Source organism: Scleropages formosus, chromosome 8, assembly GCF_900964775.1.
Source record: "Scleropages formosus chromosome 8, fSclFor1.1, whole genome shotgun sequence".
Taxonomy (NCBI): Eukaryota; Metazoa; Chordata; class Actinopteri; order Osteoglossiformes; family Osteoglossidae; genus Scleropages; species Scleropages formosus.
Window position 1 is genome coordinate 17,044,399 of NC_041813.1, and position 20,183 is coordinate 17,064,581.

Below are 20,183 nucleotides of genomic sequence, written 5' to 3' on the forward strand. Positions count from 1 at the left end.
AGATGGGTGACAGTTTGCTGTTCTCTCCAGTCCCCTACCTTCCATTGGATGGATCGCTTGTCAGTTATGCAAATCTGCAAGTGTGACCCACTGGTGTCCTACTGGAAATGTGATAGTAGAGACTCCTGTGACCATGGCAACAGGGAATGCGAGCGATGGTGTGGGTTTTTGTAGAACTGCTGTGTTGATAGAAAAGCAAATGCTGATTTTTTTTCATTTTTAAATTGGAATGAATACCAGTTGAATGGTGAGTTTCATATTAGTTGATAGCCGAGTAGGCACTGAACTGAGCCGCAAGAAGGCGTGGGTTTGAAAGCACAGAAAACTGTGTTTCTTGATGTCTATGATATATATAAAGAGAACACTCATCAGCCTTAACATCATATTTCATGACCTGCAAATGGTTCTGTTTAAGAATTCTGTAAAGAAACTACAAGTTGATATCAGAAACCATGCCTGAGAAATAAATATGTGTCACACTCTTTGCCACATTTTGCTTTCTACAGACACCACACACAAATAAATTACTTTAGATTACCCACCTAAACCCCAGCCAATCATTTTTATTTTGTCAGGCTACATGGGGCATGGAACACAGACAGTGCTTAATTTCATCTTCTGGGTTCAGTGATCCATGTCCAATGGTGCATGGGACAACAACAGCCTTTTGGCAGGGACTCAAACCCAAAACTGTTAGAGCTTGTTGAGCTGACTTGTTAAACCAAGCTTTTCCCTGAAATTCTTTTGTTTCATGCTGCTCCATTCTGGATGAAGGAAATGTGATAAATGTAAATTACTCCTACTATTTCCTGTATTACTTACTTGCAGCCTTGCCACATCTCTAACGGCTGGCAAGGCTCCCCTTTCTTCCTATCACTTATCCGTGTGGTCTTCCCGCAGTGGCTGATCAACCAGCAGGGCAGGATCTTCTAGAGCACCAGGGGAGGAGCATGGTGAAGGAAGCAAGCAGGTGTGAACGCAGGCGGGAAAACGGAGCACGCTGTCCAATCATTCACACTGACACATGCATGAGCACAAACCCTTCTTCCTCTCCATGCACCCTCTCTGTAACCCTAAACCTCTCCGTTCTCTCCTGTTTTGCTGGCTGATCCAGCTTATCTTCGCAGACAGGTCTTGCTCCTCTGAAACAGTTTTAAACGGTTTACATTACATTATTCATTGATTTGGCACAGAGACTCTTTCCAGGAGGTCTTGACATTGTAATCTTACCTTGGGGTGGCATTTGGCTGTCAAAACACAGATGGATATTTATTGGGGCATTTTTGTTTGATTGCATTGCAGAATGTGTGCCATGGGACTTCATATACAGATTTTAAATTGACTTTGAATATTTTTACCGAATTAGCCTTGCAGCATTTGAAATTGTCTGAGTGGCAGGTGAAGTCACTTTAGCCATCCGAGATAGTAACCAGGTACAGTGACATTACCCAGATAACAACCAAGAGAGCATAAAGGTGTCAAGTAGACAAAACCCCCTTTACTGTTCACTAAAGCAAAATATTTTTGTGTCCTGTGTTTTCATCTGAATGACTGCCAACAAATATACCCAAATTGTTTTTTAGTTAGGGGTGCAGTGGCGCAGTGGGTTGGACTGCAGTCCTGCTCTCTGGTGGGTCTGGGGTTTGAGTCCTACTTGGGGTGCCTTGTGATGGACTGGTGTCCTGTCCTGGGTGTGTCCCCTCCCCCTCTGGCCTTATGCCCTGTGTTATCGGGTAGGCTCTGGTTCCCCGTGACCCTGTATGGGACAAGCGGTTCTGAAAGTGTGTGTGTGTGTGTGTGTGTGTGTGTGTGTGTGTGTGTGTGTGTGTGTGTTTTAGTTTTCAGGAAACAATGGCCCAGTCATTGCTACACATGATCCCAACACAAAGTTTGCAAGTCGATGCCACCTGACAGTCCATGCTGTATCAGAGCTGCTTGATAGGCCCCCGCAGAAGATTAATCTGCCCAAAGCAGCATAATCACTCTATCTGGGGAGGGGAGACTGGGAACACATTCAAACATTTACATTCTGTCATGTTTGACAGTATACCTTTTCCTTAATCCCAAAGAGTCCAGTCCCATAAATCCAGAAGAATTTCAATTTAGGTGCCATGACAGTTGTTGTTGTTGTTGTTATTATTATTAAATAATAATAATAATACTAATAATAATAATAATAATAATAATAATAATAATAATAATAATAATAATGATAATACACTAATAATAATATAATAATTTGCAATGACACGCTGGGTGGTAATAATAATAATAATAATAATAATAATAATAATAATAATAATAATAATAATAATAGGGGGTGCGGTGGCGCAGTGGGTTGGACCGCAGTCCTACTCTCCGGTGGGTCTGGGGTTCAAGTCCCGCTTGGGGTGCCTTGTGACGGACTGGCGTCCCGTCCTGGGTGTGTCCCCTTCCCTCTCCGGCCTTACGCCCTGTGTTGCCGGGTAGGCTCCGGTTCCCCGTGACCCTGTAAGGGACAAGCGGTTCTGAAAATGTGTGTGTGTGTGTGTGTGTAATAATAATAATAATAATAATAATGATAATTTAGCTGACACCTTTCTTTAAAAAAATTAAAATTATTTGCTGTAATAAGATACAAAGAATAGTTTACCAATTTATAGATAGGGCAATTTTTACTGGGGCAATCTGGAGTAAATACCTTGCTCAGTGGTATGACAGCAGGAGTGGAATATCAGACATATTATTTTAACTGGAATAAAAAGTCTTCAGAGGGAAAAATAAGTTGTTTACTCTTTGCTGCAAGGAGGTCACAGCAGTACCAAGTTCTGAACACAGTACAATATAAACAGTGTTTTATATCTCAACTGTGACAGTGGATAATTAGCACCTGTGAATGTATATGTAACACAGCGGGGCTTGGTGACTTTGAACTCCTTGTCAACTCACCTGTGTCCTTTGACTTTTGCTGGGTTGTTATTTATTTATTGTATGATAAGAAATCAGATCTTTTGCAGCACAGGGCAAGCTGTAAAACTGGCTTCACGTAGCCAAAGTTTAACATCTGTATTGTCGATGTTTGTCAAATCCACTGGTGTGGGTGCGTGCGTGGAGCAGTGACCCAGCACATGTTTTACTGTTTGTTGCTGCTCTCCACATGGGCATCCAGGGCTGTCTCCTATTCCCATTTTGTATATGTGTTTCCTGAATTGGCTGTGCCTGGTGTGTAATCGGTTTAAGCGGTCATAGGAGTGTCGGTGTAGCTGGCTTCCAGGCGGTTCAGAGGATGGCACTGGGGTAAATCTGTGTAGCCATGAGTCGCCAGTCTTTGTCCATTGCTTTTGCCACTCTGCTTCCACTTAGGCTTTCAGCGATACGTTATTGCTGTTGTGATAACAGCACATGCAGGTTGCTGCAGCCCAACTAGATTAACCTGTCTAAGTCCAGAGAACTACTGACTGGATCAAAATCTCTACTTTCAACAAATATCATCTGTTTTTAACATGTACTGTGCAGAACTGTCTAATTAAATATTTGGCCCAGTGTAGCACGCCGGGGCGGTCCGAATTGGGGCGGAGCTGGAACAGCTGGAACTAATCACCTCCCCTATTTCTTCCCCGGCCGCCAACAGTGAAGAAAGAGAGCCTACGGACGTTCTGGGCCCGACCACCTCTGCCGCCGACCCAAGTCGAGAGCGTCTACAGCCCTGTTCTCCGCACCCTTCCCCCTGCGACCCTGACCTGCATCTATTCCCTACACCTCCGTTCCCTCCCCTCACTGATCCCTGTGTATCGTCCACTACAAAATAAAACCACTTCACCGCACCTTACCTGTTGTGCCGGCCCCTCTCTTGCTACACCCACATAGACCTTATTATACAAATTTAGTTTCAACATGAGATATGTAGGTGAATACTCTGTCTTACCAATCATACATAAATGTAAACATATTCTTTGGGTTTGAAGGCACCCCACATGCAGCTTAGCTGTATATTATCTAAACAATAACCAACTGCATGCAAAAAATAGTTTAAAATCCATTGGATGAGATAGTAGTACAGTGAGTAGCGCTGCTATCTTGCAGTGCCTGGGTGGTGTGAAAGAATATGGGTTTGATCCCCGCTCAGTCTATGTGGAGTTTTCATATTCTCCCAGTGTCTGTGTGGGTTTCTTCTGGGTGCTCTGGTTTCCTCCCACAGTCCAAAGACATGCTCTTCAGGTTCCCCCATAGTGTGTAAGAGAGAGAGAGTGTTCCACTGATTGATGGATGAGTGACCCTTTTTAAGTAGTGTATCTTGCAGTGTAAGTCACCATGGTGAAAAAGGTGTGTGGGCTGATAACACTACATAGAGCTCATTGATAGTTGCTTTGGAGAAAAGTGTATGCTGAACAGGGGGGTGTGGTAGCACAGGGGGTTTGACTGGGTTCTGCTCTGTGGTGGTTCTGGGTTTCGAGTCCCGCTGGGGGTGCCCTCCAATGGACTGGTGTCCCGTCCTGGGTGTGTCCCCTCCCCCTCTAGCTTTATGCCCTGTGCTGCCGGGTTAGGCTTCAACTCCCCGCATAGGACAAGCAGTTTTAGATGATGTGTGAGTGCGCATCTGCAAAATAAATAAATGTAAAATATCAAATATCTTGACCACAAACTCCTGGGACAGAACAGAAAGTGTATCCTCACGCAGAAAAGGAGCTTTAAAGGATGGATGTACAGACTGTGCTGTCAATGTGCGCGAAAGACGGATGGGTATGAATTGACAGTAATTATATGACCGCAGAAGAGAAACTAGTTTTTCCTGCTGTTAACAGGGTTTTATTATTATTATACATGTTCGTAAATGATCGAAGCCGTTTACGATTATCCAGCAATCGAACCCCTCCACTCCCCTCTCTGCTGAGCATCATTTCCCGTGCTCTTGTGAGGAGCCACGTGTTATTCTGCTGAGTCACGAGTTCCACGCGCAGCGCCTCTACACCGGAGCTGACGTTCCTCCAGCTGTCAGCGTCACTGTTTTGACAATCAAATTGCTCAGACACACGTTTCTTTGTACATGGAGGTCTGAGCCCGCATCTGCTGAAGTCTTGGCTATAAACACTAGGACGTCCTTCTGCTCCTATCTCCGCGTGCCTGATGATCCGTATCTGACAGCGAGCCCCGTGACGTCACTTTCACACGCATATTGCACACAAACAAAAAGCGATGAAGATGATGATAAAAGAGTCATGTGGGGGGGGGGGGGAGCAGTTCAATCACGTCACTTTTCTATATTATGAATACAAAACAAACCCCTAAACTGGTGCTTTAATTTATATTTTCTTGTAAACACCAATTAATCAGTCATAATGAAATGCATTTTAAACTGATTACATTTCTCGTCAATCAACATAACCATTGCAAGACGATATTTTACAATACAGGTAACAGATCAGTTATTAAATTAATAAATTAACAAAGTCAATGTTGCGTGTGCTAACAAGGAGTCTCCGGAGAACAAATTAATCACATTAAGTCAATTAAATTAAAGGATCACGGTAAATTAATATTTTGAGGTGATGTGTCCTAACTCAGCAGCACCCAGGGCAGTGTGGCCGCGATCAGGGCCAACACGGTGAAGAAGAGCAGCAGTATGAGCAGAAAGCGCGCCGTGGTGCACCCGGCGTTAATTCTGCTGTGTGGGCGCGCCGTGGGCTCGCTCGCAGTGGTCATCACCGCGCTCGCCGCATCATCCTCAGTCATGGGTCGGCCCATGTTGCTGATGATGAAGATCTGAGAGTCATGGCTCTGAGTGCCCGGCTGCGGCGAGGTCACTCCGTTCGACACCCGCGAGAAGTGCCGCAGAGCTCCGCAAATTCGGCTCAACGCTGAGCTCGCGGAGCGCACGAAGTTACGCTCCGTCGTGACGTGGGTCCCAGACGGAGCCGCCTGACCCGCGGGACACACAGGGACCTCGAGGGTCTGCGCGACCTCGGGGCCTTTGCCGGTGGTCACCCCCAGCGGCAGCCCCTTGATGATGAAGGTCACGTGGCGGCACACTGGGCAGATGATGCTCTCCCGCGCGACGCGGCCGTCCCGGCTCGCGATCACCAGCGTCTTCACCAGGCAGTCGTGGCAGAAGATGTGTCCGCAGCTCAGCGTCCTCTCGGAGCCCGTGAAGACCTCGTAGCACACGGGGCACTCGAGGTCCCGCAGGTCGCACTCCGTCGCGTGGCCCGCGCGCGCGTCCATCCCACCTGTAGCCGCGTGTCCCAGTTGATTTAACACCCGGTCGTCCTACGAGTCATTTTTCAGGAGATCCCGGGCGTTTAGGACAGTGTCCGATCGGGAATGTGCGTCTCCGCTCTAGCTTAGTTTGCTCTGAAACACTGCCCGTCACGGCATTGCTTTATAACGCTACCCGCGCGCCCGAGGCTCCATCGGGGCTGCACATTCTCCTCCCGTCTCCTTGATGTCGTTGGAAAAGTTGCCAAACTGGATTTTCCCTTGAAAAGGAAGTATCGGCATGCACAGCATATTTGTAAAGCTTAGGTTTTTCGCCTCTCCAACGCGGTAGCACCTGGGAAATTTTTTGCCTGCATGCAGTTTTAAACAGCAACAATGTTAATGTACACAAAAATGTTACATTCACTAATTCGACGACGCAAGCACTTATATTTGTTCGTTGAGCTGGTTAAGAAACTTGTCTCATAAAATAGCCATACTCGGGTACATTGTTTAAAATAAAATCTCTTCGGAAACTTATTTTTATACAAACTAAGTGAATATAGATCAACACTTACAAAGCTATGTATTCGTGCAAATGAAATAATTGCCTAAAACATTGTTTTTTTGCTGCGGATACCGAGCGTTGTTATTACCTGTGTGTGTGTGTGAGAGCAGGTGCGCCACCTGATACCCAACCGTCAGTCAGTTTGGAGCGTTTTGGTGAAAGGCTGCCATCTGCTGGAATTGTCAGATGAGACGTCCCATTTGGTCAGTACTGACACTGATGAAATAAATTTTAATGAACCGGTTAAATTTGTATTTTTAAATATTTATGGTTATACGAAATAATGTCTACATCAAAGCAATTACATTTTCAGTGTAATATATATTTATGAGGGCGGCGCAGAGGGCTTGGCCGGGTCCCGCTGTGAGGTGGGTCTGGGGTTCGAGTCCTGCCTGGCGTGCTTTGCGATGGACTGGTGTCCTGTCCTGGGTGTCTCCCCCTCCCCCTCTAGCCTTGCTCCCTGTGCTGCCGGTTTAGGTTACGGTTCGCCGCGACCCTGCTCGGTATAAGCAGTTTCAGACTGTGTGTGTGTGTATATATACTGTATGTATTTGACACTTATTCCAGTACATTTACAAAAATGATCCATGATTAGGGTTAGAAATGATATAGAATAGTCGGCTAAATGCTATTGGAAAAGAAATCTAGTTCTCACTTTAGGCACGAGTATATAGAAATTAACTCATGTTTCAGCGTACATAATTAATTTTGCATCTTGGATACAATGTTATGATATTAAACGTATTGAAATTAATTCATAATTTTAGGCCACTTGATTGAGCACCCTGACATAAGAGATGTCAGTTGCAGACCGAATAAGGCCCGGATGAGTTTTGTGTACGAAATATCATTGTCATATAGAGTTCTGAAGAGACCGTGGGAATTTCCCTCAAGGAGAAGGACAAAAGCATTCACAATCAGGAAGTAAGGAAGATAAGTGAAGAAAATCTTCTAAAAGGTAAATGTTTCAGGGAGAATAGGAAAAATAAGCCATTGTGTAAGATTTATGCACAGCAACAGACTTATGGATATCAGTCTTCCACGTTTTTCTCCTCCCCCCCTTAGATGCACGTAATGACGTCAATACATTTTAGCGTGCGTGCATGCGTGCGCGTGCGCCCGACTTCCGCCGTGCTCGTAACATCCCGGAGTCGCGTTGGCGTTTTCTGAAGGGGCGACGGGAGAAGGAACAACGGCAATGATGATGCGCTAAAATCCTGACGGACACAAACGCGCTGGAGATGTTCAGGTATGAAGCAAATGAGTAATTTTCGTGTTCGTTTGGTAAAAAGATAACCTATGAATGTCGGCGAGAGGTTTTTAATTAAAAAAAGTGTTGATTCGGGAGGGGACGCGGCGACGATGGATTCTGACTCGAGGCGCCGTTTTTTCTGAGGCGTTTTCAGTGCCCGCGTGTCACGGGCGGTGCTGTGGTAAACGACAATGGGGTTAAAGGCAACTACGAGCTTTATTTTCATGAAAGAGACTATTGTCCTCGACAGCAGTGAGCCGGTGTTTAAATTCCCAAATGTTATCGTGTCAGCCTGGCCTGAGTCTGGCGAGGCATCTCCTCCTCTCCGAGTCGGTGTGCCAGTCAGTGGGCAGTGTCAGTGATCCATCCGTGTATTTAAACATGTATTCATACTGACTCACTTACTGCTCGTGTTTTATTTCATTTACTGCAGCCCCGTTGTTAGGAAAGGTTGACGTTATCGCTAGGCGCGCGTGTCAAGAAGAGATGAGTCCATTTTTTAAAGGATTGAAACTGCTTGAGCAGTATATGAGTATTCTGCTAAAATGGCATCGTAACTTATTTAGCCGGTGATAAGATATTCAATTGGTGCAGCTTCAGTATGGTTTTTTTTTTGTTAATCTTGTACGAGTCATAAGACAAGGGGTCCAGGTACAGAGCCGAGTGTCGCGTTTTTTGGTTGTTCTCCCTTCCTGTGTTGCCTGTCACCCTGTGTGTCACTTTCTGTCCATTTTCAAATGCCTGGGCAGTCAGCACTCGTCATGTACTCCAGTAGTCCTGTCATGTGAAAGGTATATCTTAGCTTTTGTTTTTTCTCCAGATTGTTTTAAAATGTTAATATGTGTAGTATTCTGCTTAAAATGATTTACTCATTTATACAGCTGCTGGGCGAGTTTTACTTTATCAGTCCAGCCTAAGTACCCTCCCTCTACAGTGGATGTGGAATTTGAATTTAGGTCCTTCAGGTTGAAGACAGCATCTCTAACGTGCTACCTGCTACCCGAAGTTCTTGTTCAGTCTGTGTAGTAATTGCTCCCTTAAGGCTAAGGTGTACCAGTGGGCTTTGTGGGACTGTAGCCACCTCCCACACCTTCTCTTTGAATATTGCTTTTAATTTGAGGAAGAGCTGAGGTCAGTGGTGTTCAGGGTTGCTCATCCATGCCTGGAGGAAATATCTGCTGTGAGTCAGATGCATGAGAGGCTTTTTAAATTTTTTTTTTTTTTTTTTTTTTTTTTTACCGAAGAGATTCTCATCGAGAAAGAATAACTTTAGTCACTTACTTGTCTCTCAACCAGCGAGTTGGGAACCTGCCCCATCTGTGCCACTGGTAGGAGATGTAGCAGCTATCCAGATGGCTTTGGGGTTGGTGGCTTTTTTTTTTTTTTTTTCCTGGCATAGCTTTCTCCTGGTATGTCCCTGGCAACTACACCACACCTCTGCCAATAGCTGTGGCCCCATCACATAGAAAGCGGTGTTCATCCTGTTCTTGGAGGTGTGCTGATCGCTGTACTCCTCACTCGTCATCTGGCTCGAAAAGCAACCTCATATGCAGTTGGGTTACACACGTACATTGCTGCCTCTGCCTCCACCCCTTCTTCAATCCTGCTTTTAGGGGTGCAGCATTTGTAATCCTGTACTGTTTTCTTTGTGAATGGACACCTCCGGCTTGCCCATCTGCTGCTCACATGCTCTCTAGCTTGGAAACGCGTTGCCCTGAAAGCAACGACAGGACTAATTGGTTTCCATGGCAACAATGCATTCTCTGTCACTATTTGCTTGCTCACAGGTTCAGGTGTGCCACCTGAGACAAGGTGGGGATGGGCATGGGTTGCGTGCTCACTGTGTGTGGCTTTGGTTGACTTTGCACATGAGGTTGATGTCCTTTTTTCAATGAGATACCTGCTCATTTCAGTGGAATTTTTTGAAATTATTTGTATGGTTATGCAGTGAGGACTGGGAGTCTAGCAGTGTTTCATTTTTTGGAGATGCAGTGGTGCCAAGGCATATTATTAAGTTTTACCACCCACAGTTACAGAAATGTTTGCACTTTTTTCATGCTTTCAGTGTCCTGCTTCCTAAAAGACAGTAACTTCTCATCATAGCACATAAGTGGACTAAACATATCTGTAAATTAGTCTGTGTACCTTTAGCTGTATACATAGTAACATTAACCATCCCACTCCTATCCCCTAAATACACCCACAGACTATTCCACAGTTGCCTGGGTACTGCCAGTCTTTTCTGTACAGCCATAACATCCTATAAAGACCACCATTCTGAGCTACTAGGGCTGCTCACATGACCCCACCCAGTTTAAAGAGGGCCTCTCTAGATCCTAGGGTCATTCCTGTTGGGCCATTCAAATATACCATTGGAGTCTGTTGTCCTTTCGTGCAGGGTCCATGACACATTCTGGTCATACAGATTGAAGATGGTGGTATTTGTTTCTTGCTGCCATAATGCAGTGTTAAAATCTGAAGGAAATTGTTGTGTAGTGACTTCTTGGTGAGTATGATACTTCAAGAGCCCCTTTAGATCCACAGAGCCTGGTTAAGTCCAGTACCTTTGTCTGGCTCCTCTCTGGATGAAAATGCTACAGCTGTGTAGATTACAGCTCGGTGACGAATTAGACTTTGTCTTTTTAAATTGTCAAACTGTAATGAAGAAACCTGATTTTCTGTATTTACATTTATTCATTTAGCAGATGCTTTTCTCCAAAGCAGTGTACATCCGAGAATACAGTATTTATACTACAGACTACAGTATTACAATTCAAGTTCTGTTGGGTGATGATACTCTCTTCATTTAACTATTTATTTTGGTTTAAAAGTACCACAACTGTTCCATGTTTTGGGTGCAAAGAAACTAAGTCCTCCAGACCAAAATTAGTTTATGGGGTAAAGCTAAACTACTGTGGGGTCAGACAGTGTGACTGCTGACATTGTGCTGAGTGACCTTTTAATAGGTGAAGAGGTTGAAGTCACTGATATGAATGACCCATGGCAACTTGCACCAATGCACAATACTTATTCAGATGTATTTATTTGTTCCTCTCCTGGGAGTAAGGGGCAAACAAGGACATCTGTGCCTTTGAGGTGGGGAAAGAGTACTTGGGCTGTAAAGACTGGCGTTCAATATGCTGAACTGGAGTTCACTGGGTTGCTCAAGGACATTCTTTGAAAAGAGTCCTTTTTGTTTGACATTTTTCTTGATTCAGTACTATAACCACATATCAGGGCTGCTTACACACACACATTGACTGAAACCCCTTATCCCAAATGGGGCCGCGGCGAGCCGGAGCCTAACCCTGTAACACAGGGCGTAGGGCTGGAGGTGGTGGGGACACACCCAGGACAGGACGCCAGTCTGTCACAAGGCACCTCAAGCGGGACTTGAACCCCAGACTTACCAGGGAGCAGGCACAGGCAAAACCTGCTGTGCCATTGCACCCACCCCCGGGCTGCTTATAGTCATAAGATTTTATTTATCATATAAATTTTCCAAAAATGAAACTAGAATTTGACTGTTAGTCCTATTTTTGCCTTTGTCATGCTATAATACTTGCTTTTTGCACTAAATGCTCCATTAAATGGAAGATAAGTGACATAGTTACAGGATTTACAGATATTCATTTAGTTGATGCAACTTGTAAAGTCAACTATCAATAATTATTTACCCTTTTATACTCCTGGGCAATTTTACTTCAGCAATTTAGGGTAAGTTAAGGTACTACTAAGGTAGTACAGTACTACTGCTAAAGGTGGGATTTAAGGAATGAGCTATATGCATTCATGAGCTTGTTTACATCAAAATGTTTAGTAAAGTGGTGGAGTAAATCAAGATGTTTCTTAGTCAAAGGACTCTGACAGTTTCAGCTGTCTTTATGTATGTTTCTGAGGATATTTGTTGTGTGAGTTTTTGTTTCTGACCAGTCAGCATGTTGCCAGTAGTGCTTTAAAACTTCACCTCTACTTTCCTTACAGGTTTATTTGCCATGGAAACAGAAATGTCACCAAAATTCTCTTCAAAAGATGAGGAGATTGACTACTGGAAGTCCTTGTCTCTCAAGTACAAGAAGAGGTACCGTCTTCCAGTGGCATCCTTGCTGTTACACTGCATTTTCTGATTGTGAAAGTTTTCTTTCCCTACCTTGAGAAATGCTTGTCTCAGCAAGGTCTGTAATACGCCTTCAAAAATGTAGCTTTAGTATAAGTAAACACCTTTCTGCTACCTAAATGTTGTAAGTCTTCCTGAAGACAGCAAATAGCCTGACTTTAATTTCCTGTGAGTCTGTCTCCCTTGTATGTCCTAAATTGCAGTCTCTGATCTATGGTTCTGCCACATACCAGTGGTGAGACACATGACTTTTTTTTCATATTTTGTTCTTATATAGTAATACCTTTTGTGTTTCTTAGTCCATATTCTAAGGACAAATGACGTGTATCCCGTGTTGTGAATGGTGGTAAGATGGTGTGGACTGGCTGGTGCTAAGGGGCTTTTCACTTTGCTTTCCCAGCCAAAGAGAAAACAGGCTTAAGAAGGCATGCAAGTTACACAACCAGTAGACGCAGTACAGCTCAAAGCACTTTATCTTGGTCCATTGAGGCCATCATTTCCTTACGGTAGCACTTGAACAGTCTTTTTGTTATAATGAGTAAATTTTAAAGTTAAGATTATTGGTGAATGAGAGGGAGATTATTTTAACTTAATTATTCAAGCTTTTGAGCTGTCTGAGCTTGGAAGATTGCTTGGGACACATCGCTGAAGCCACAGCTTCAAAGGAACAGAATGTCTCCAAAATTTACTTCTAAAGATGAAGAAATCAATTACTGGAAAGCCCTTACAATCCAGTACAAGGCGAGGTAAAGTAACGTTGTAGATGACTGTGAGCGCTTGTTTAATATATGGTGGTCAAGGTGATTATGGATTTGTTGTTGAAAATAAAGTGACCGTGAGACTTCTTTAGTGTGTTGCATTTACATATTGGAGAAGTTAGACCAGTTAGGTTTGAGTCATGGAGATGTCTGATGGCAATGTTGGATGTTTTTCTCTGTGGCTTCATGGTGAAATCTGTTGGATTGGGTCCTTGTGTACAGCCATTGTAATATACGCATGGGGTGTAACATCTTGTCCTGTATATTTTGAATGTGTTGCCAGTGTTTAAGGTTGGCATATTTTATGGTGTTCATTGGTGATTCCTGTTTAATATGTTTGTGCACTGTTCTCTAGTTATTGCAACAGTCACAATTCTCTGTGTAAGATATTTGGTGTTGTGGTTCAGTGTGCCTAACGTTAATAGACTCTGACAACTGTTTTTCAGGTTTTGAAGTGTGCATTCAAATTTGTGTATACAAAAACTGAAAACAATTTTGACTTTTTCTTTTTGGCAACAATCGTTTGTTCACTGTTTTTTAAAATTGCCCTGTGTCTTTCAAAACACCAAGCAAACATACTCCTAGAAATTGTCTCACTAAAATTCAAATCCTTAAAGATCAGGTAGATTGTCCCTTAGTTGAGATTCATGACTCTGCAACTTCAGATGCAGTGTTTACATGACTGGTTTTTAACTTCCCCCTATCTTCCCCACCTCCCCAGTTATCAGGAGGCCCATGAAGAGCTCTTGGAGTTCCAGGAAGGCAGCCGTGAGCTCGAGGCAGAGCTGGAAACTCAGCTGGGGCATGCAGAGAACAGGATCCGAGACCTCCAGGCGGATAATCAACGGCTGAAGAGCGAGGTGGAGGTACTGAAGGTATGAAATATGTGGTGAAGAATGGAGTGGATGGGTGTGGAAGACAACCCACCTCACCAGGCCAGATGTCTTTTCCCAGACCTAGAGGGGTTAAATTATTGTTTTTCCATTATTTTAAAATTTCAGTCCTGCTAATGAAGAGTTGCAGAGAACAAATTTCTCAGCAGTAGAGTAACTAATTAGAATTTTTGTGAATGGTACACTTTGGATTACCTTATTACCTAACACATCACAGTGCAGACAGCAGGCTGTGTGAGTTACACCCTAATCTCTTGAGAGCTTCTGTAATAGGATGCCAAGATCAAGGAACAGAAATAGATGATTTTGCTATTCTTGGATCATTATGAAACCACCTAGTGCTGAGACTGAAAGTTTTCCTCCCCCTTTGGGACCCCTCACGTTGATCATCATACAACTGTCTGGAGTGTGGGACCCTTGGTAGGATCTTGGTATCTTCACTATCAGTGCCTACGTCATTTACTTAAGCTACATTGTCTCGGTGGCCTTTTTAACCCCGTTCCCATCTTACTCATTCCATTCTCATTTGGCAACAGTTCAGAAGGCCTGGTAAGGCCCCTTCAGCAGAACATTCTATATCTGTTCTCCAGACAGCATTTGGAGTTGTTCTCTCAGGCAATTTCACAAATTGTCTGATATGCCACACACTTGTGGTATTTTCTCTGCTTGAACTCTTGTATGTACCAGAAGGCATTTTCAGGTGTTACAGGATTTAAAACATGCAAGTTATATAATTTTGTAAGTTAGAGTGCAAATCTGCAGGTGGGTCCCCATAATAACCTGATTAATTTTTGAGGGAAGTGCTACTCAGTCACTTTGTTTCCAAAGATATCTTGAACATTATTGAATAGCAATGCATGAAGATGTTACATTAGAAAGGATGAATATTTCTTCAGTTTTTTTATTAATTAACCCAGTAAATTTTTGTACAGGTTGTGTATCCTGTCAGTATTTCCTTAAATGTTGTATCTGGTTGTTGGCAAGGTCTTCATTCCTCTGTGAGAGATTTTTTTTCCTGTTGTATCTCTGGGGATCAGTTGTAAATAGGCACTTTGAGGTTGCTGTAGGCTTGATGTAGAGACAGAAAAAGTGGTTCACGTTTTTGGATTGTCTGTGTAGTTGTGACCTCTTTTCCAGCCTCTTAAGCAGTTAGTCACTGTTTCCCAGGAAGCACTTCCATGTCATTGGTTTATTGACTAAGGAGCAATGAGAAATCTGTGTTTGGTTACACTTGACCCCCCACTCTGATTCACATGTATCTAGTAATTTCAGTTCTTGACAAAGGAGTTAAGGAATGCTAGTTTCTTCTTCCTCACTGAGAATAAGGGAATGTGAAGTTTTCTTCCAGGATGGTGATTACTTGTGATTTCTTGCTCATTCACATGGCCCTTCAGGAGAAGCTGGAGCAGCAGTATGCCCAGAGCTACAAGCAGATAGCTATGCTGGAGGATGACTTGGGCCAGACAAGAAGCATCAAAGAGCAACTCCACAAATATGTTCGGGAGCTGGAGCAAGCCAACGATGACTTGGAGCGGGCTAAGAGGTGAGCACAAACCAAGAATTAGAAATTAGCAGCTATAACAACATAGACAATGCAAGTACACAAATTCCTCACATAATGTTTTTAATTCATTCAGTAAAATCACAGCTTTAGGCAAATTCCTGTTGTGAGAGTGTCAAATTACCTTTATTTCTAATGGTATTTGGTTTCAGGACAAAAAATATTGCCTAAAATTTATTTAAATACCAAAATAAAATATATTTTTATGACCGACAATAGTAACACCAACTTATTTAATATTTGTAACAACAAACATTAATTCCAGATTGCCTTTTAATTTTACATTTTTTTCATTCATCAGTTTTGAATAATTAACTGCTTGTCCGGTGCAAGGCTGCAGAGGTCTAGAGCCTATCCAGAAAGAATAGGGTACAAGGTATATCACCCTTCTTGGAGACTAATAATTTAGCTCACAGATGTTTATGCTTAAAAAGAGTATAGTCTGTCTTTCATTTTGCAATGCATTGAGACATTGTGATTAGAAGGATTTTGTAGAATTGACAAATATTTAATGCTAGGTTTACATTTGATTGTAAAATTAACAATTTACTCTACTAAGGATTTGTCTTTTAAGATGTTTATATTATTCATTTACATTTATACATTTAGCGGACGCTTTTGTCAAAAGTGGTGTACATCTCAGCAAAATTACAATTTATGCATTACTTTAAGAGAAAGAGACATAGCTGCAGACATGTGACTCAGGTAAACCTGGTTTGTTGCCTACCACTTGCTGCACCGAGGTTCATCGTTTAAGTAGGTGCATACAAAGACAAATCCTGATACCCTCCTACAAATTTTTTTTTAAATAATTAGATACACAAGCAAGCAAAAACAATGCTAGAGTAGTGGCTGAATAAAGGCTTTATGTGGTGATGCTCATGAAGTTACGGTGCATGAACATTTACACCGTACATGAGCTGGAAAGATTTTGGGTGAAATGGGTCTGGAAAAGGTGAGTTTTCAGACCCTTCTTGAATGTAGACAGTGTTTTTGTAGTTCTGAGTGAGAGGGGAAGGTCATTCCACCACAACGAAGCCAGAACCGAGAACCTCTGCACTTTACCTTTCGTGCGCGGCACCACCAAGCGAGCAGAGGTCTAGCTGGGGTGTAGCGGTTGATCAAGTCTTGTAAATAGCTGGGAGCAGTTCTATTGATGCAATAGATATTCAGATAATAGTTATAGGTTCATAATTTATGTGTTAAAGTACTGGTTTGAATCCAGCTCCAACTGTGGTAACTTTCAGCAGAATTGCTTCAGTAAAAATTTTTTCCTGCTATATGAATGGGTAGTTTCTTAATATTGTAAGTTGGTCTGGAGAAAAGCATTAGCTAAATGTAATAGTATTGGTTCTTTTTCAGTTGTAGTTTATCCTAACCTGAAATAATGGTTGTGATTGGCTCAGACTGCCCATGTGAAAAGAAGTAAGAAATATATAGTTGGTTTTGTTGTGGAAGAATTGTGATCCTCATTGTTTCTGGGATGATGTAGTCAGGTTGATACCACTGAGGGACAAAAACTTTTTGGTTTTAGATACCTGGTATATATATATATCTGTCCAAAAACCTCTGATACCAGCCGTTGTAGAGGATTCATTCATCATTGTAGAAATGCCCATAGTGGAAGTAAAATAACTACGTAACGGGCAAAAATGTCATTAGTGAAAGTTTTAGTAGTGTCATCAGGTACTTGAATGCCTCCCAAAGGTCCTGTAGTTTACCTGAAGTCAATCCAAAAAGTTTCTTCTCTTTAATCTGTTTTCTAATGCCCAGGAGTGTTTACTAAGTGGAGGGTTTTTCAGCTTTTTATTTATAGCCGATTATGCTTTTTAGCTGACTATGCTGTCTTAGAACATTTGAGCAGCATGGCTATGTTCCGCATCTTGTCTTTGTGTAGGATGTACAATTTATTGTGTTTGGCTTTGATCCAAGACATTCCTGAATGAGAAACTGAAGATAGGTGGAAAATGGTTCTCTACTTTTGCTCTATTTTGTGTTGTGATACCACCACCTCATTGTCCCATGTCTGTATCTGCTTCTACAGAGCAACAATAGTATCCTTGGAAGATTTTGAACAGCGTCTGAACCAAGCTATTGAGAGGAACGCCTTCTTGGAGAGTGAGCTGGATGAGAAGGAGTCTCTCCTGGTTTCAGTGCAGAGGCTAAAGGATGAAGCTAGAGGTTCATATTGACTACCCTTCATTCCCTTCACTGAAAATCAAATGTTTGAGATTTGTTGCTGTGCATTGATGTTAAGAAAAGTGTGTCCTTGCAAGCTAATGGTCTGTGAAGTAGACTTTTGCTTGATGTTTCACCACAGTCAATATAAATGTGAGGAGGTTTCTCACTCCTGCTAAATACGTTTACAGACCACAGATAATGTCTTTCTTTGGCTGCTGAAGACAGAAACTAGCAGTAAAAACTAAGTTACAGAAGGTATCAGGGGGACTTATTGAGCAGGAACAAAAAGTGTGAGTTAAAGCTGCAGTTGCTGGTATGAGTGCTATCTCCTTTTCTGTCCTTCAGATCTGCGGCAGGAACTGGCTGTCCGGGAGCGAAATGCAGACATTACCCGAATGTCAGCACCAAGTTCACCCACCCTGGACATTGACAAGATAGACTCCGCTGTGCAAGCATCACTCTCCCTCCCAGCGACACCTGTTGGCAAGAACATTGAGAATGCCTTTGCCAGTTCAAAAGGTGGTCCCTTTTTTCCTTGTAAAACAAAATATCAATTTTCTCTCCCTCTTTCACATTATACCCCACTTCATGCACACAAATGCATGAATGATAACCTACAGTCAGTTTGCTGTGATGAGAAAGATCAAGTTGTTCCTGTAATAGTATGGCTGTTTAAATGTCATATGGTCCTGATAGTACATATGTGTTCATGTTTCATTTCACAGCTCTCTCCAATGGCTTTGGCAACTCCCCTCTGACACCATCAGCAAGAATCTCAGCCCTCAATATTGTTAGTGACCTTCTGAGAAAAGTTGGGGTAAGTGTGCGAACGTGGACTCACTTGGGTTTGCTGGCAGGTTTCATATAGTGCTGTTCCAGGATGCATGTTCCCAGTAGGGATACTTTTCTATACATTCCAGTGGTTAATGTTTGATGTTTTTCTGTACCCAAGGCTTTGGAGTCCAAACTGGCGGCCTACAGGAACTTTACTAAGGACCAGGCAGCGAGGAAGACTTATGGCAATGGGAGCCTGATCAACAGCAATGCTGCCAAGTTCTCCCATTCGCTCCACACCACTTACTTTGACAAAGCGTGAGTGTATCCTCTGCAGGCTACTGAGATGCTGCTAGTGTGCGGGACAAATGTCCGCTCGTGAAAAACTGTGACCATACTTAAACGTGCAAGATGAGGAAAATTAGGGTCTTGTTTGCTCTGGACTCATGTGGTTGAGAGTTTCAACACTGTATGTAGACTGGGTCCAATGTTACAGCACATCCCTCCCTGGCTTTCTACAAGACACAAATAGATTAACTAGGAAAACATGTCCACAACTTGCTGGTTATACATAAACACAATCCTCTCTGTGTAGTGGGCCAACAGTTGATGCAATGAATTGAGTTGATGCTGATGTTTATCATGAGCATGTCATGAAATTTATTTTTAATGTAACAAAATGGATTTATTTTTCATTTATGGGTGTCTTCTTGGGGTCTTATGTGTAACTCAGGGCGGTGAACGGGCTGGATCCTACCACGCTGGCAACCATCACCTCTGCCCCAAGAACAGCGTCACCACCTGGTCTACTGCCACTGAGTGTGTGACAGATCCTTGCCTTGACCACAACCTCTTTGAAATGACATGGACCAGTGTAAGGTGGTCAGGCAGCGCTGAATATATGTACATAATATGTATTTATTTGTGTGTGTGTGTGCGTGCCCATGCATGCAGCTTGGTGCCTGTGTATGCGTGCTTGTGTGACAAGACGGGACCAGCAATGATCCACTTTCAAGAGCCTCCCTCCATATATACACACAGTGCACAATCCCTGTGTCAGTTTTTTTTGCAAGTAGTCAGACAAGCAGCTGGCAGCGGCCTGTTTGTTTCCACATATTTGCACAATTGATATTTGGACACTGTTCACAGTAGATTTAATGAAAATTGTGTTATGTCTGATTAGGTTTTTTTTTTTTTCTTTTTCTTTCCGTTACCGACTAAGGGTCTGTGTGTGCGCACGTCTATGTGCAAAACAAAAGTCCGTCCTGTGAACAGACACACCTCGCAGCCCAGCATTAGCTGTCAGTTCTGCACTCTGTAACATCCTGGCAGATAGTAGACCTTGAGTGGTGACTTTGGTGTCAGTGTTAAATATATCGAATGAACTCCCTGGTAAGATATCATGTGCATCACAAGTCACCTTGTAGCACGGTCATAAATACTGAAAGCTACACAGATTTACTTTTTGCTACTATTTGAAAACATTATACAATTCCCCCCCCCCCCCCCCCATTAATTCTTTTCACTACCGGTCTGGTACAATACACTTAACAGCAAGAAATCAGCTCATACTTGAAGACATTATCAGTAAGGCAGTTTCTAAGAATTTCAGCACCATTGTTTGGAGTAATTCAACTCATTTGAGTGTGGTCAAAAGTTGTTTGTGTATATGTGTTTTTATCCCACAAAAGTTTCTTTTGACCAATTTAATGACAATGTTTTTGCCCTCAGTTCATGTGTGCTGAAGTCCTTATTGTGCAGATGTAAGGTCAGTCTTTGCTATGTGCCTCTTTTTCTGAATAATTATTCAAGCTAATTTTTCTTTCCATTTATTTGCATTACATGGTTGGCCAAAAATAGATTGTGATTCTATGCAGGTTCCAAACTAAATGCATTTCCAGACCCGCT

The 20,183-nt window shown here is 42.8% G+C and overlaps 2 protein-coding genes across 2 annotated transcripts; one reads left to right on the plus strand and one right to left on the minus strand.

Moving 5' to 3' along the window:
- Positions 1 to 5,201: 5,201 nt before the first annotated feature.
- Positions 5,202 to 6,560, minus strand: LOC108935819 (RING finger protein 222). Its single transcript, XM_018754699.2, has one exon. It carries the CDS (start codon positions 6,196 to 6,198, stop codon positions 5,533 to 5,535), a length of 666 nt encoding a protein of 221 aa, XP_018610215.1. The 5' UTR covers positions 6,199 to 6,560; the 3' UTR covers positions 5,202 to 5,532.
- A 1,316-nt stretch (positions 6,561 to 7,876) lies between these two features.
- On the plus strand, positions 7,877 to 19,783 carry LOC108935718 (nuclear distribution protein nudE-like 1-B). Its single transcript, XM_018754545.2, has 9 exons — positions 7,877 to 7,988; positions 11,976 to 12,072; positions 13,588 to 13,741; positions 15,154 to 15,302; positions 17,365 to 17,501; positions 17,847 to 18,020; positions 18,227 to 18,318; positions 18,454 to 18,593; positions 19,009 to 19,783. The coding sequence occupies exons 2-9, from the start codon at positions 11,987 to 11,989 to the stop codon at positions 19,100 to 19,102; spliced, it is 1,026 nt and encodes a 341-aa protein (XP_018610061.1). The 5' UTR covers positions 7,877 to 7,988; positions 11,976 to 11,986; the 3' UTR covers positions 19,103 to 19,783.
- Positions 19,784 to 20,183: the final 400 nt, after the last annotated feature.